The 15,521-nt window shown below is 47.9% G+C and overlaps 1 protein-coding gene across 1 annotated transcript in view; it reads right to left on the bottom strand.

The window, feature by feature from the left end:
• The window catches only part of Rec114 (REC114 meiotic recombination protein), a 28,803-nt gene that overhangs the window by 1,451 nt on the left and 11,831 nt on the right, over positions 1-15,521 (bottom strand). Inside the window, exons 2-5 of the mRNA XM_090321427.1 lie at positions 13,139-13,228; positions 2,294-2,377; positions 1,334-1,534; positions 288-359 (exon numbers count right to left, since the gene is read on the bottom strand). Of these exons, the coding sequence (XP_090177553.1) occupies positions 288-359; positions 1,334-1,534; positions 2,294-2,377; positions 13,139-13,228 (447 nt within the window). The remainder of the gene's footprint in view (positions 1-287; positions 360-1,333; positions 1,535-2,293; positions 2,378-13,138; positions 13,229-15,521) is intronic.

Consider the following 15,521-nt stretch of genomic DNA (forward strand, 5'->3'; position numbering starts at 1 on the left):
CGCTTTAGTCTTGGAGGGGGGTCACCCTGGCCTGTGCTGTACCTCCAGCCTAAGTCCAGTCTCCTCACTTGTTGAGTTCCTCTTTCTATGACTGCCCAGTTTTTTATATCACGCCTTCTGGGCCCCCCAGCCACAAGCTAACACTCACTACAATAGCTCCCAAATTGCATTTCCAAACCCTTCTCCATAGCCAGTCTCTCCTCCTAGCTGTCTCCACCTCTCCAGTAACTAAGGACATTCCCAGGGACTACGTACACTGTGTAACACCCAGCAGAAACGGGCTGTACCTGAGCGAGCTGCGACACCGACATCCTTCCTGTGCCAGCAGTGGGGTGCGCCTGCGCCACGTCTGGACAGGGCTGCAATGAGACCACGCAGTCAGGAGCAGCTAGGAGACCACGGCCTCTCCACTCCACCAGCCCCAGCTGTGCCTGGCCTCACGACCAGCAAAGCAGTGCTTCTGCTCAAGGCGGGAAGAAAACAAGTCCTCTGGCAGTGGCCACTCGCCTAATGGCCAGGGGCAGGCCTTGTGTCATCCTATGTGGAGGTTGCAAGTCAGTGGGGAGGGGCGGCGGTGGAGAGACAGGGGAGCTGGGCGGGAGCCCTGCCTGCTGCTGATGAGTAGATCTGTGCCACGCAACGTGTCACTGCAGCTCCTGAGGCTGGTAGGTGGCAGTGTCCATCCTGGCCAGTGAGAATGGGAAGGTTCTGGAGCCCCTGGCTATATAGGCAAGCATCCACACGTACCCTCCCTTCTTCCCCCTCAAGCTGAGAGGCTCTCAGGCAGAGAAACACCTGGGTAGGTTGCAATTAACAAAATTACAAGGCAGAGCGAAAGTTAAAAAACTGGAGCCAGGAAGTGACTCAAGCACCTGAAATAGACACGGACTCATCCCAACTGCCAAGAAGGCGGCGGGTTTTAGATGGAAGGACACAGGAATTAGGGAATGAGGAGGGCACAGGCCCCCGCCTGCCACACCTGGGTTGCTCACTTAGAAGCCTGGCTCTGTCATCCTCTGTCCCCTCCCCGCTCTGGTCCCCACCAGTTGGCCTGGGTGCATTCTGCCCACTGAGGGCAGGCAGTCAGCTGATGGTGCTGAGAGTGGCATCAGATGCCGCCCACCCAGGACTTCATCCAGCTGCCAAGAAACAGGCCAGAACTGAATGGCTCTAACCCAGGGGTCCACACCGACTGTTCAGAACAGGGGACAGGTTAGAAGGGTCCCTGGCTACAGCCTCTGGGCAGGAAAGACAGGAAAGTGACAGAGTGCCAGGAGCCCAGCCTCCCTGCCCCGGGACCGCTGGCTTCCACTCTGGAGCCGAGCATACTCACCCTGTGCCGAGGTGGCCTTGCCCTGTCCTCTTGGCTCTCCCCTGCCCACTGGGGCCTGGGGCTCAGCTGAGGCTCAGGGCTGGCGCCGGGCACCTCCACAGTCACATACTGGGCCAGGCTCCGCACACAGGAGTGGCACAGCTCAAGCGCTGCCTCCTTGGTTTCCCCGGCAAACTGCACCCGGAACATGCGGCTCTTGTTCTGTGGGGCAGGCCAGGGGTCATCGTGACGGCGCTGCCCTCCTGACTGGCCTTCCTCAGTGGGGAGCGTGCTGTCATGGTGTAGGGCCAGAAAAGCTGAGAGTTTCCCTTTCTTTTCCCTTTGGTAAGGTTTGTCCTGTGGGGATGGAGTTACGTGGCCAAAGTGGAAAAGACGGGGTGGTCACCAGCCTGGCGGGAAGACTTCGACATATACACAGACGACAGGGACATATGCAGATACTGTGGATTCTTGTGTGGATTCATAACAGCATAGGTCATGTATCTTGTGTGTATATTTAAAACCACACTGCTGTTCTGTGGCCTGGTTTTTTATTTCACAGTAAGTGTATTAAAATAGAAAGGCAGCTTGCTACTTATTTAACCGACCCCTACCAACTAACATCCTAAGTCATACCCAGCTTTTTTCCTATCATAGCATCCCAAGCATCCCAAGCCTGAGAGCGCATGCCTAGAATACACTTGCCGGAGCCCACTCACCTCCCCCACCCCACCCCCACCCTTCATCCTTTTCACTTTTTGTCAACTTCACAAGTGATCAGAACTCTTTTGTGTTTTTCAGTACTGGAGTGCTTCACACTTGCTAAGGGAGCATCTACCACTCAGGCTGTACCCCAAGTCAAAATATCATTTCCTCTGATGACCCCTGAGATTGAACTCTCTTATCTTCCAGTGCAAAACCTGCCCCCACTCCCCAGTGCTCGTGATTTCAACATGAGCCCCGCCGCTAACTCCATCTTGCCTTTATTGTTGTTCCAAACAGCAGGCAGTCCACGCGTCTCACAATCTTGAGCCAGTTCTTGCTGCCAATGAGTGAAAACCCTTCCTGAAATGAATTGGGCAAATAAGCAGCAGAAGCAAAAGGGGGACAGAATGGGTGCAGCCACTTCCTACTGCGAGCGTCTAGCCTCATCAGTGTGCCCTGTCCCAGCACAGAGCAGCAAGCACTCTGTCAGCCAGATGCCAGTGCCCCCCCCGCAAATTGTGTTCTAGGCTTTTGCGTTTGTGTGTGCACACCTGTATATACCTTACACACATAGTTTATATACATACAGCACATAATAATAAACGCCAAAGGTAACAAAATGCTTTAAAGAGTTAATTCCTCCCCCTGTCCTCTAGCTGCCGGACCCTCTCCCTGGGGACAGCCACTGAAATAGTCTTAAATCCCTAGACTGATGCAGGTACACACACACACACATATATGTTTATATATGCAGAAACATATGCAGTATAGCCTTTGTCCATTTTTTAGCTGGGTTGTAATTACTACTTCAGCTTTAGTCATTTGTATACAATAGAAAATAAACTCTGCCTTAATATTGTCATTTTTTTTTGCCAGCCCTGAGGTTTGAACTCAGGGCCTGGGCACTGTCTTTGGGCTTTCCTCAAGGCTAAAGCTCTACCACTTGAGCCACAGCACCAGTTCTGGCTTTTTTCTATGTATGTGGTACCAAGGAATCGAACCCAGGTCTTTGTGCATGCTAGGCAAGAACTCTACCACTAGGCCAAACTCCCGGCCCTCTCAGTTTTTTTTTAAAGCTTAATTTATAACATTCTCTTTGAGCAGAAATGTTACTAATCTTACTATAGACTATGGGAAGCGCTGGGGTGGGAAGGACATCGCAGATGACCTGATGTAATTCTGATAAGATCCTTATCACTTCCTGACCACATTCATGCTTCTAGTGGCACTTCAGCCACGTGTGTCGGCACTACAGGCATTGTTATACACTTGTAACTTAGATTTCACAAGTAGTAGTAATTATAACTACACAGCAAGCTGGCTGAGGCAGGGAGGATGCCACTTCCTGTTTTAGTACAGCTGAGACAACAAGAAGCCACAGCAAAAGCAGAAGTCAGGAGACAGCCAGGGCCTCTTCCGAGCTCTCATGTCCGTATTAGAAAACAGGGGGGCGGGCACTGAGGCTCACTCCTGTAAACCTAGCTTCTCAGGAGCTGAGATCTGAGGATCCAGATTCAAAGCCAGCCCAGGCAGAAAAGTCTGAGCGTTAATCTCTAGTTAATCACAAAAAGCTGGAAGTGGCTGTGGCTTAAGTGGTGGATCTGTTTGTGAGACTTCCAATGAATCTAAAAACATTTTATCTACAATGAGAAAAAAAGCAAACGGGGGGGGGGTACTGTGCACAAGCAGGCTGGCCGCACACCCTCATCCCAGGCGTGTGAGCGCCAGGACAGCTGCCATGGTCAAGGCGGGGTCGGACTGCGGAGGAGCTCAGCACGGGCTAGAGCTTCACCACATGAGCACACACGTTGGCAGGAGAATCTTCCTGTGAGAAGAGACATGGCTAGGAAAAGCCACCTTCCCTTCCGCTGCCTGCGCGGCACTTCTCACCCCAGAACAGCGTGGCGGCAGAGGACAAGGTGCCGCATCTAGGCCACCCGGAATGAAGCTGCCCTGCCAAGGGTAAGCCTCGAAGCACGTGCTCGGCACAACTGGATGCTCGTAAATCCTGACAATCTTGACAGACAAGTGCTATCCTGCCACCACGGCTGTGAGTACACTCCATCCTGGACCCAGCCACACCCAGGGCCTCAGCCCAGAAAGAGCCACAAATCAACCTGCTTGCAAGACAGTGGCTCTCCTCCGTAAGGCAGCAGGGATCCGTTGGATGAATACACGCACCCCAGCATTTTGGATCTTCCGTGGCCACCACCACCCCCAGGTCAACCGAGGGGACGTAACAAGGAATATTCGTGTGAGACGCAGCTTGCCCTCAGCGGTGCCACACAGTTTCACACCATGCATTTCTCTGCCAGTCTGAGGGTACACTGGTGAGTGGGTGGAATGGCTCAGCAGCCAGACGTGTCCCTCAGCCTCAGCTCTGGTGCCAGGGAATCTGGCATATGCCACAGGATCTCTAGGGTCCCTGCATTCTGTGCTGAAACAGACCTAGACAAACGGCACGCAAAAGAACGATGGACAGGCGGTGTCTGCTGGGATATGTGAGCAAGTGGGACCCCAAGACCAGGGCAGGTGGGAAGGGGTGCTGTGGGGGCCGTAGCAACTCCACTGTCACAAATATTTATTTACTGAAAACTACCCAGCTGTCCTTGGTCAACCAGCCTGGAAGATTTCGTTATGAAATGGTTAGATGGAGTTTGAAGAATCAAGGTTGTTGTGAGCTGTGTGACACAGGGCTCTGCAGCAGTGGCACAAATCTTCCTATCCGTAACACTTGTCCCTCATGAAAGGAGTCAATCTCCCCTCCATGAGAGCGCGGCCCCCGTGTGTGCCAAACATGAGGACGTGGCGGGCCGGTGGCCACGTCACAGAAAAGCACCAAGAAGAAGATAAAGCTGCAAATGGAAAACAGGGCTAAGCTAATGCCAGCGATGCCGCTGGGTCATAGCATCCCTTGTTGCTCTGTCTCAGATCCATTTTGGGGGATCCTCAGTCATTGGCGCCAGTAACCCCCGTAATAACTTCAGTTCCTCCACCAGTTCCTGCATTCAAGTGAGACAAGCCTCTGACCGCCTCCCTCCAGCAACTGCATCGTCAGCTGCGCTCTGCTCTCTCCCCTCAGGTCCTGTGCTTTATTTGGCCACCTTCATTAAAAAGCAAGTAAGACTTATCCCCTGTGATGGTGTGAAATCGGTTCCTCAGTCACACACGCTAGACCCAGGCGGGAGCTCTTATTGGTTCTGGGATCTGAATGCAGACACTGCTATTTCCACTGCTCCCTTCGCTTCAAGTCAGGAACCCTCATTAGCACTTGCCACCCCTTGGTGCCGTGTGCTGCGCGGGCAGGCTGACCTACTTAGTGGCTGCGTCTACTATTTTTCTGCCCTACGATTGACGAAGAAGAAATAAAACCATCCCCACCGATGACGGGGGATGAGGAGCCCACTTAAAATCACCAATTTGTGTCCCATCAAACCTGTAACTACAGCACACAGGATGAGGGGCCGCCCTGTGGCTCGGCCCCCACAGGCCTATGTGCCTCCAGCACCAACAAACCGAGCTGCTCAAGCTGTGGGAGAGACAGCGAATGCTTCTGCAAGCCACATTTAACTTAGTCATCTACTTGGTTACATGGAATCAAGCGAGTTTTCAAAACTGACAGGAAAAGACATAGATGTACGGCTGGGTAATATTCTAGGGGATTCGGAAAACATTCGCAGGCAGCGAACGTGGAAACGTGAGGCGCTGTTTGCATGGCCTCTGGCTTCCACACACCTGGCCCTTGTCAGGAAACCAGTGGGTTAAAGAATGAACTCTTGGGCGGGGAGTTTGGCCTAGAGGTAGGAGTACTTGCCTAGCATGCAAGAAGACCTGAGTTCCACAGAACTCATACACAGAAAAAGTCAAAAGTGGTAGAATGTGAGCATTGAGCTGAAGCGTTTAGGGACAGTGCCCAGGCCTTAAGTTCAAGATCCATAACCAACAACAACAGAGATGGGCACCTAACAATCTTTTGAGGACTGGTACATACAAACTTACATTTTGTGATACGACATCCATGATTCATCCCAGCCCAGGTGACCACTGAGGATTCTGAGCAAGCCCACAGGAGCTATGCGCAAGACAGTCTCTGGGGCATTTCCCCCTCCGATTCACACTAGGAAACATAATGGGAGAGCTAAAAATAAAGACCCCATCTACAAAAGCTGGCAAATCTGCTAGACTACAATGTTAGGAAATGAAAGGGGAAAAAAGTGGGTAAAAAGGCACTTGGGTTTTTAAGTGTCTAAATTACTGTCTTCTTGAGTACTGGGGCATTATCCAAAGTCATGACTCACCTCAGGGAGGAGAGAAAAGAAGAACTGAAACGGTCACCACAGCTGCTTTGCTTGCCTAAGACATTTCATACTAACCACCACACAGAAACTCTTTTAGAAGAAAAGTATATTGCCAAGAGATAGTCCTAATGAAAGAAGGACAAGAAATTATACAAAGGTCACAGTGGCAGTGCAATGGAACAAATGCATAATTACAGTTCTAAAAGCCAAGCAGGCTAGATAAGCGGAGTGTTCCTATCAGAGCCATTACCGTGCCAAGACACTGGACTCAGCCTTCCTTCCCACAGAGTACCAGGACATGGTCAAAGATCACATTTCCACTGCCCAATTAGAGACCTACGGTGAATTATTTACATCTAGAGAAACGTTCGTTTATATTTAGAAATTTCAGCCCACTGATAGCAGATCCACCTCACTGAGACACCGGGAAGACTCGAAATGCCCCCCACAAATTTAACTCTTGGTTATCTCACCAGGAGCAAAGGTATACTCTTCAAATGAAGGACTTCAGTTATGAAGAAAGATCAGGGGAAAACATTCTAAATGCATTAGATCCCCAGATAAGAAAACAATTTGAGAAGTGGCGTGTGGCTCAAATGGTAGAGTGCTAGCCTTGAACTCAAGAGTTTAGCCCAGGCCCAGAGTTCAAGCCCCACGACTGGGGGAAAAAAATTGGCCAGGAGTTTGGCCTAGTTGTAGAATGCTTGCCTAGTATACACGAAGACCCGGGTTCAATTTCTCGGTACCACATATACAAAAAGCCAGAAATGGTGCTGTGGTTCAGGTGGTAGAGCGCTAGCCTTGAGAAAGCCCAAGCCCCAGGAATGGGGGGGGGGGGAAAGTCAGTGCAAAAATGGGAAGTGTGGCCGCATTAGAGCAGAGTTCTAATGCTCCAGAGTTCACACTGTTAAAGCGAGTATAAATAAATTTAAGGTATAATGTAAGTATAGCAGTTGTATTCTGTAGTCATTCATCCCCCTTTCTGGCTGGCACATCTGTTGGCAGTTTCTAAATAGAAAAATGATGATATAGAAGAATTCAAGAAAAAAACCCTAATAAGCTGCAGAGTAAAGGCTACATGAAAGACAGCACAGTGAAAATGAGCCGATTTCCACAGATTGCTCAGGTCAGTGAGTGCCAGCCCGGGTCCTGGTCCTCTTTCTACTGCCCCAACAGATGCTAAGAAGGGGATTTAGAACAGAGGGCTGCTTTGGCCCAGGACTCTGAGTTCAACAACAGATTTCTGGCTTCTATTGAGGACTCGGTGCTGGTTAACCCATGGCAGAAAGTAGAAACAACCTGTGCAGAGAAACAAGAACAGCTGGCTTTAGAACACCATCCTTGCACTAACTAGGGACCCACTCCTTTAGCAACAGATGTCAATTCCCCCCATCTGGCCCCGCCCAGGCCCAAACAAGGCTCCACCTCTGAGCACTGCCAATTCAGAAGTGAATTTCAATGTGAGTAGTGGTGAACCCAAACCATATTCAAGCCATAGCGTGCTCATTAGCACTTCTACCAAAATGGCTAAAGTGATGTGACAGAAAACACCAGGAAGGAACCACAAGAACGTGGTTATGAGTGTGGAGAGCCTGGAGCTGGTGGCTCACGTTTGTAATCCTAGCTACTAAGGCTGAGGTCTAAGGATCATGGTTCGAAGCCAGCCAAAGAAAAAAGATGGTGAGACTCTTTATCTCCTATTACCAGCAAAAAGCTAGAAGTAGAGCTGTGTGCTCAAGTCGTAGAGGTCTAGTCTTCAGCACAAAAGCTCAGAGACAGTGCCCAGGCCCTCAGTTCAAGCCCCATGACTGACCAAAAACAAAACAAAACAAAAAAACAAGTTTGTGCTGCCAGGAGTTGGTAGCTTGTGCTTAATACTGGGAAGATAAGACCTGGAAGATTCTCAGTTCAAAGCTAGCATAGGCAGAAAAGACTGTGAGACTCCATCTCCAATTAATAAGCAAAAAGCCAGATTGGAGGTGTGACTCAAATGGTAGAGTGCTAGCTGTGAGCAAAAGAAGTGAGGAAAGACCCTGAGTTGACACCCTAGAACTACCCACCCCACACACAGCTGGGAGAGAACTAGACATTTTAAAAACCAGATGAAAGGTTTTTTTGACAGCTCCAAGGTTCACATGCATAGGAATGTAACATTTTGACTGGTAAACACTAAGACATCTCTTCTGGAAGAATATTTGTGCTGAGTGTGAAAACACGACGGTATCTAAAGCAAAGCACAAAGCCCGGAGCCCATCAGTTGCAGAATGATCCAGGTTTCCAAGCTGTCTCCAGACTGTGTAACCTTGGGGTGTCAGATGTAACCGGACTTGGGTGGAGAAAGTCCTGCTGGGTCAGAAGCTACTGAAACCCAAGGGAATGGCAGGAAACCGTGGGGCATGGGAAGTGACCCAATCTGGGCATCTTTGGAGTGCTGGCTCCAGTCCAGTTTCTGTGGTGAGGGAAGAGATGCAGCCTAGCCACGTTACATGATCCAGCTTAGAGGATGGACTGTGAACAGGGAATGTGCACTCAGCTCTAGGAGGGGAGACGCTGGACAGGCTGAGCGGGCCACAGATACACAGATGACAGTAGATGGTGCAAGTGCATCGAGACACAGAACTGTGCTCCAGAAAAGTAAAGGCGCAGAGTGCTCAGCCTGCACCTGGCCCAAGCAATGGGGAGATGGGTGGGCAAGAGTCACAGAGATGTAATCAGAAAGCACTAGAGAACTGCAGCCATGGACCCACCTCAGGTCCATTAGGTTGGGGGAGAAGCAGATCAAGGCCAGAGTCTCACAACTGCTACAACCACCACAGCCCCACACCCCCCATAGCTGCTACACCCTGCCACTGAGCCACATTCCTTTCTCTAGGTGGGAAAAGAAAAGAGCAAGCACTGGTAAGGATGTGTGGAGATTGTTATGTTGTTTGTAGGAATGTAAAATGGTGCAGCCTCAAAATGATTAAAAATTATTAAAAATACAATTACCAGATGATCCAGCCATTCTAATTTTGGGTAGAGACCCAAAATAATAGTTTCAGAGATATCCATACACTAATGTTCAGTCCATTAACAGAAAGAAGCAAACAAAATGTAGGATATAAATAAGATAGAATGCCTTCCCGCCCCAAAGCAAACAACATAGGTGGATTTTAAGGACAGTAAGCTTAACGTAGTAAACCAATCTCAAAAAGACAAACCAAACCCTGGCCAGGCACCTGTAATCCCAGCTACTCAGGAGGCGGGATATGAGGATGACAATTCAAAGCCAGCTCAGGCAGGAAAGCCCATGAAACTCATCTCTAATTCACTACCAGAAAGCCAGGAGTGGAGCAATGGCTCAAGTGGTAGAGCACCACCATGGCAGACGGATACAGGCTGTGATGTCAGCCGTGGCCATGCTGTAGCGGGGTTGGACATGAAGGACCCAGAGGCTTGGGGGGTGTCTGCACCATGCCTCCCACAGTGTACCCACAGCTATATAGGAGGCTCATCAGACAAGTGAATGGAAGGCAGGTTCCACCGCATAGGCACTTGGCATTGACATCACAGGAGCGTGGTAGAGGGGAGTTCCCGTGGTCATCGAGACCACACAGAGAGCCCGCAGCCTCCTGACCTGCTGGATATCCACAGAGCTCAGAGCCGTTATTGGGTCCTAGCCATCTGTGTTCCTGAAAGAAGCAACTCTGGGGGTGAGGGTGGAGTGTAGCTGCTATAAAAACAGAATAAATTGAGCACATTTTAATCTATGCCAACAACTGGATTTCATACAAATACTGGCTGAAACTCTGACCAGCAAGCTGTCCTGTCCCTACTTTTTATTAGAAGGATTCTCAAGATATATCCATCCCAGGCCACTGTGAGGGGAGAGGGCGTGTAAATGTGATAGCAACAAGTGGTAGAAGCCATTGTTTGCTCTTCTTCATGTGAGTTTTATAGATTACAGAAAATACTCTGGGGCCAGAAAATATGCTGAATAAATTATACAAACTGACAAACTGCTTTAGTTTAAGCAGTATCTTTTAAACATATATTTGTATTATCATCACACTTACACATGCACATACTTTTAAAAACCAAATACTTTTACAATAAAGGTTGATTCAGGAAGAATCAACCTTACTGAATATTTAAAAATTTTATTTTAGCAGTACTGAACAGGACTAAAAAAAATACCCCCTCAATAGGTGCAGAAAAGCATTCAACAAAAATGAACTCCTGTTCATGATTAAAAACTCAGTGAACCATCGCAAAGGAAACAATCAACAAAATGAAAAGACAGCCTGCACAATGGAAGAAAATATTTGCAAATCTGAAGTCTGACAGGAGGTTAATATCTGAAATGAATAAGAAACTCAAATTCAATAGCAAAACCAAAACACCCCAGTTTAAAATAGGCCACGTATCTGCTCAGCCCCGGGTCACGCCAAGGGCCACACCACAGATTCAAACCACTCCTGGAGGAGAGGCCCACTCAACTCCCAGCTCGTGCCTGGCCTGCTCCAGGGAGGATCTGAAATGGGGATGGTGCTGGAGGGGAAACTACACATCTCTTGGCAAGGGCACCACTACCTCCTCAAGGACACCCCCCCCATTACCCCAACGCAATGTGTGTGCGTGTGTGTATGTGTGTGTGTGTGTGTGTGTGCACGCGCGTGCGTGCATGTGCATAATTCTGTGTGCTTTAAATACAGATACCATTTTCACCTGAAAATAATTAAAGAGGCACTTCTCAGCAAACTAGAAACAGAAGGAACTTCCTCAAATTTCGTTATATCCACAAAAACATAATCTCCACAAACATCTAGTTAGCGGTGAAGACTTGAATGCTTCCTCCCCAAGGCTGGGACCAGCCAGAGTGCCACCTGTGGGCAGGTAGAGGATGGCAGAGACAGTGCATCTGGAGGGAGGGGGCGGGCTCAGGTGGCAGAGCTGGGAAGGAAGGAGGGGCAACATTCCCTCACAGATCATGGATGCAGAAAAGTCTTATGGAGTCAATGTTAAAGATACAGAAATGAGCTTAAGTGAGGTCATAAGACACACTGACATCTAAAATGCTGGTCTCGTGTCTACACAGTACAGGAATCTATTCGATATTCAAAATTTAAAACTACTTACAAGAGCAAAAAAAAAGTAAGTGTGGACAAATTTAGCAAAGTTCATGCAAGACTTGCACTGCTGAGAAAGGGCAAAACTCTCACAGTGTGGAAGACTCGACACATCAGGCTCTGCTCCAGATTGAGTGACACCTTCTGAGCAGCCCTATCTAAATAACCAACAGCTGGTCTTTGCAGGAAAGATCATTCTGAAATTTCCGTGGAAATGCAAACAACCCAGAATAGCCTAAACAACTCGGGGCAGGAGCACAGAGGAGGATTTATGCCATGGATCTCAAAATTTACAATACAGATGTGATCCAGACAGTGCTAATCATGGGAGGTGACAAAAAACCAACAGACCTAGCAAGTGAGTTTTCAATAGAAGTGTCAGGGTAATTCAGTGAGGAAAAGGCTATCTTTTCAACAAATGGTGCTGGAGCAATTAATGGCCACAGGCCAAAAAAGAAAATCCATTCAACTTTCGTCTATTAAACATAAACCATGTCAGGCCAGGAGTTTAGCCTAATGGTAGAGTGCTTGCCTAGCATGCACAAAGACCTGGGTACCACATACATAGAAAACAAAAACAAAAACAAAAATGGTGCTGTGGCTCAAGTGGTAGAGCTCTAGCCTTGAGAAAGCCCAAGGACAGTTCTCAGGCCCTGAGTTCAAGCCCCAGGACTGGCAAAAAAAAAAATTAATTAAAAAAATAAAAAAAGTCGGCCAGGTGTGGCAGTAGATACTACAATCCCAGCTACTTGGGAGGTGGACATTCTGAGATCACAACTCAGAGAAGAACCCAGTCAAAAGTAAGAGACCTCATCTGAAAAATAGACTAAAGCCAAGGGGCTTGGGGCACAGCTTAAGTTGGGGGAGGGCCTGCTCAGCAAGCTCAAGGCCAAGTTCAACACCCCCCCCAAAATGACCCAATTTCAGAAGTAAACTCCCCAAGACCTATGATTACATTCCCTAATATGATAATATTATGAATATTAGATTGCTTTAGTTGAGGGAAAAAAGCACTCTATGCAAAATAATAAATACAATAAATATTACTAAGTAATACTAAAAGTTTAACCATATCTAAATATAGATGCTACAACTACGTAAAAAAACTTCTAGAGAGAAACAAAATTATCTTTGCAATCTTGAAGCAGGCATAGTTTGTTAAACACTGAAAAAGTATGAAGTAGAAGAAAAAAATAGGCTTTAAAATTTTAAACTATTCATCAAGACACTAAAATTTTTTTTTAAAAAGTCACAGCTGGATTCAGTGGCTCAGGCCTATAATCCAAGCTCTCAGGTAGCAGAGATTGGAAGGATCAAGGTTTGAAGGCAGCCCGGGTAAAAGTTTGCAAAACTATCTCAAATGAAAAGTGGGACATGGTGGCACATAGTCGTCATCCCAGCTACACAGGAAGCAGAAATTGAAGGATCACAGTATATACCAGTCTGGGCAAAAAAAAGTGAGACCTCTTTCAAAAATAATGAAAGCCACCCAGGCACCAGTGGCTGAGGCTGAGATCTGAGGTTTGTAGTTCAGAGCCAATCCCGGCAGGAAAGTCTGCAAGACTCTTGTCTTCAAGAAACCAGCAAAAAAAAAACTGAAAGTGGAGCTCAAATGGTAGAGCATCAGCCTTGAGCAGAAAAAACAAGTGAGAACATAAGACCCTGAGGTCAAGCCCCAGGACCTGCACAAACAATGCATACTGAAAAGTACATACCAGTAATGTCTCGCCTTGGGAAATGAAGAAGTGACCCGATATGACTATGGTGAGAACAAGACGCCCAGATTCTTCATTGGAATCAAAAACCTTGAAAGACAAAGAGGAACAGTTTTTTTTTTTTTAAAAAAAAAGCAAGCAAAAACAATACATCATTGTATTAGTGAAAAATAAAATCCTAATAACCACTGCTTATTGGTCTTCCTATCCTGATCTTTCCTATTTAATCTGTAATCAATCACTTTCTTATACTGAAGTTTCTCTTCTTACACACATAGGAGCTACCAGCCAGGCTTTCAGAAAGCTAAAATCCAATATTTTGAACACAAATATTACCAGATTAACAAACAAGAGAAGCCAGACACAGTGGGGGCATACTGAGGATCACAGTTTGGAGTTCTCCTGGCAAAAAAGAGGGTTCACAAGACCCCATCTCAACTACTAGTTGGGTGTGGTAGCCCTTCCATCCTCCGAGCCTACACAGGGGGCTCGTGAGACAGGTCAGCCCAGGCAAAAAATGAAACCCTATTTGAAAGATAATAAAAGTAAGCGCAGGTCTGGTGGCTCATGCTTCTAACAACCCTAGCTACTCAGGAGGCCGGACTCAGGACTGCAGTTAAAAAGTGACAGAAAAGTGCATGAGACTTTTATTTACACTTAGCTACCAAAGAACTACAAGTGGCATCAAAGTATGTGAAGTAACGCGCCTTCTAGCTGGTGAATATAATGTAACCCTTCTATTAATTACAATAAAAAATATATGGAAAAACAGAACTAGAAGTGGCAGTGTGGCTCAAGTGGTAGAATGCCATGCTTGAGTGAAAAGCTAAGGGACACTGCCCTTCTCTGCGCAGGTGTGCACGCATGCACCTCCCCCCCCCCATCTTAACATGGATAACCAGGGGAAAAAATGCACCTGGCAAAATCCAGCCTCTATTCCTGACTGCAGAACAACAAGCAGGAATGGACAGAGCTGTGGGGCTTCTCTGAGGAGCCCTTAGTTAAGGTGACACTGCACGGTGAGAGCTTTCTCCCAAGGTAAGGAAGAAAACAAGACATCCGCTCTCATCCCTTCTCTTCAGTGTTGCTCAGTGTTGTGACTGGGGTTCTTAAACCACTGCAATCAGACCAGAGATAAGAAGCACTCAAGACTGCAAAGAGAGAAGCAAAACTGTCTTTAATCAGACATTATGATTATGTGGAAAATCCAACTGATTTTACTAGAACTAATACATTAATTTTAAGAAGCTTCCACATGCAAGACTGATAAGGGAAAAGCAATTACATTTGCATAGATGACTAAAAAACCGGCTTTTAATTTCAGAAACATCAACATTTGGAGTACATCAACAATAGGACAACTTCGGCATACACACAGTGGAAGACTGGCATGCTGAGATGTGAGAATGTATGGAGAGAGATGTTCTGCTCGTGGACAGCAGCATGTGGGATGACCGGGATGGCCAGGCTGCCGGCGGGCAGAATGAGGTCCCCCGGAGGTGTCCACAGCCAACCGCTGGAACATGTATGCTCTCACATGGCTCGTGGACGCTGCAGATGTGCCCAGGGATCTGGGGATGAGTCTGTCCTAGATCAGCTATGGGCTCAGAAAATCCCAAGGTCCTTATAAGGGAAGGAGGAAGACAGGAGAGCAGGCTCCCTGCTGCCTGCAGGACAGGGATTCTCCTCAGAGCCTACAGAAGGAATGCAGCCCCACCCGCACTGAAGGTTAGCCACCCCACCACCAGGAGACACCCAGAACCCCAAGCTGAGTGTGAGGAAACTGCCAAGGTGGACATACTACACTGCAGCAGCAAATCAGTACAGATGCTAAGTCTCCCCCAAACCCATCCACACAAATGTGTGATACCCCCTCAAACTCCTCATTTTCTAAATGGAGAAATTAAGCTACTTCCAAGATTCCTATGGTATCACAAGGTCCACAAGAGACCATGTGCTGAATACCGAGTCAGCCAGTGTTACCCAAGTGCCAAGGACGCACAGACTCCAAGTAAATAATCCAGGAAAGAAAAACGTTTGCTGGACAACCACCAGATGCTAAGTGTTACTCCAGATGTTCCTGTCCACCACTGAACTAAACATCTCTGCCTTCCAAGCCAAGGTGGGATGCAGCTGACCAGACAGAAACAGACAGGCTGCAGTGGGCGGGGCACCCAGTCTACAGGGGGATCCACCAGTGTGCCCTGCACTCAACCAGCCACTGCTACTTACCACCAGCTCGCCAGTTCCCATGCCTATCAGTGATGACATGCCCACAGCTGGCCATGAGCCTCTTTGGACTCAAGGCTCATACTCTACCTATTAAGCCACAACTCCACTTCCAGTTCTGCCCGGGCTGCTTCAAACCATGATCCTCAGATCC

This window comes from Megascapheus bottae, chromosome 30 (assembly GCF_031878675.1).
Source record: "Megascapheus bottae isolate mThoBot1 chromosome 30, mThoBot2.hap1, whole genome shotgun sequence".
In the NCBI taxonomy this organism is placed as follows: Eukaryota; Metazoa; Chordata; class Mammalia; order Rodentia; family Geomyidae; genus Megascapheus; species Megascapheus bottae.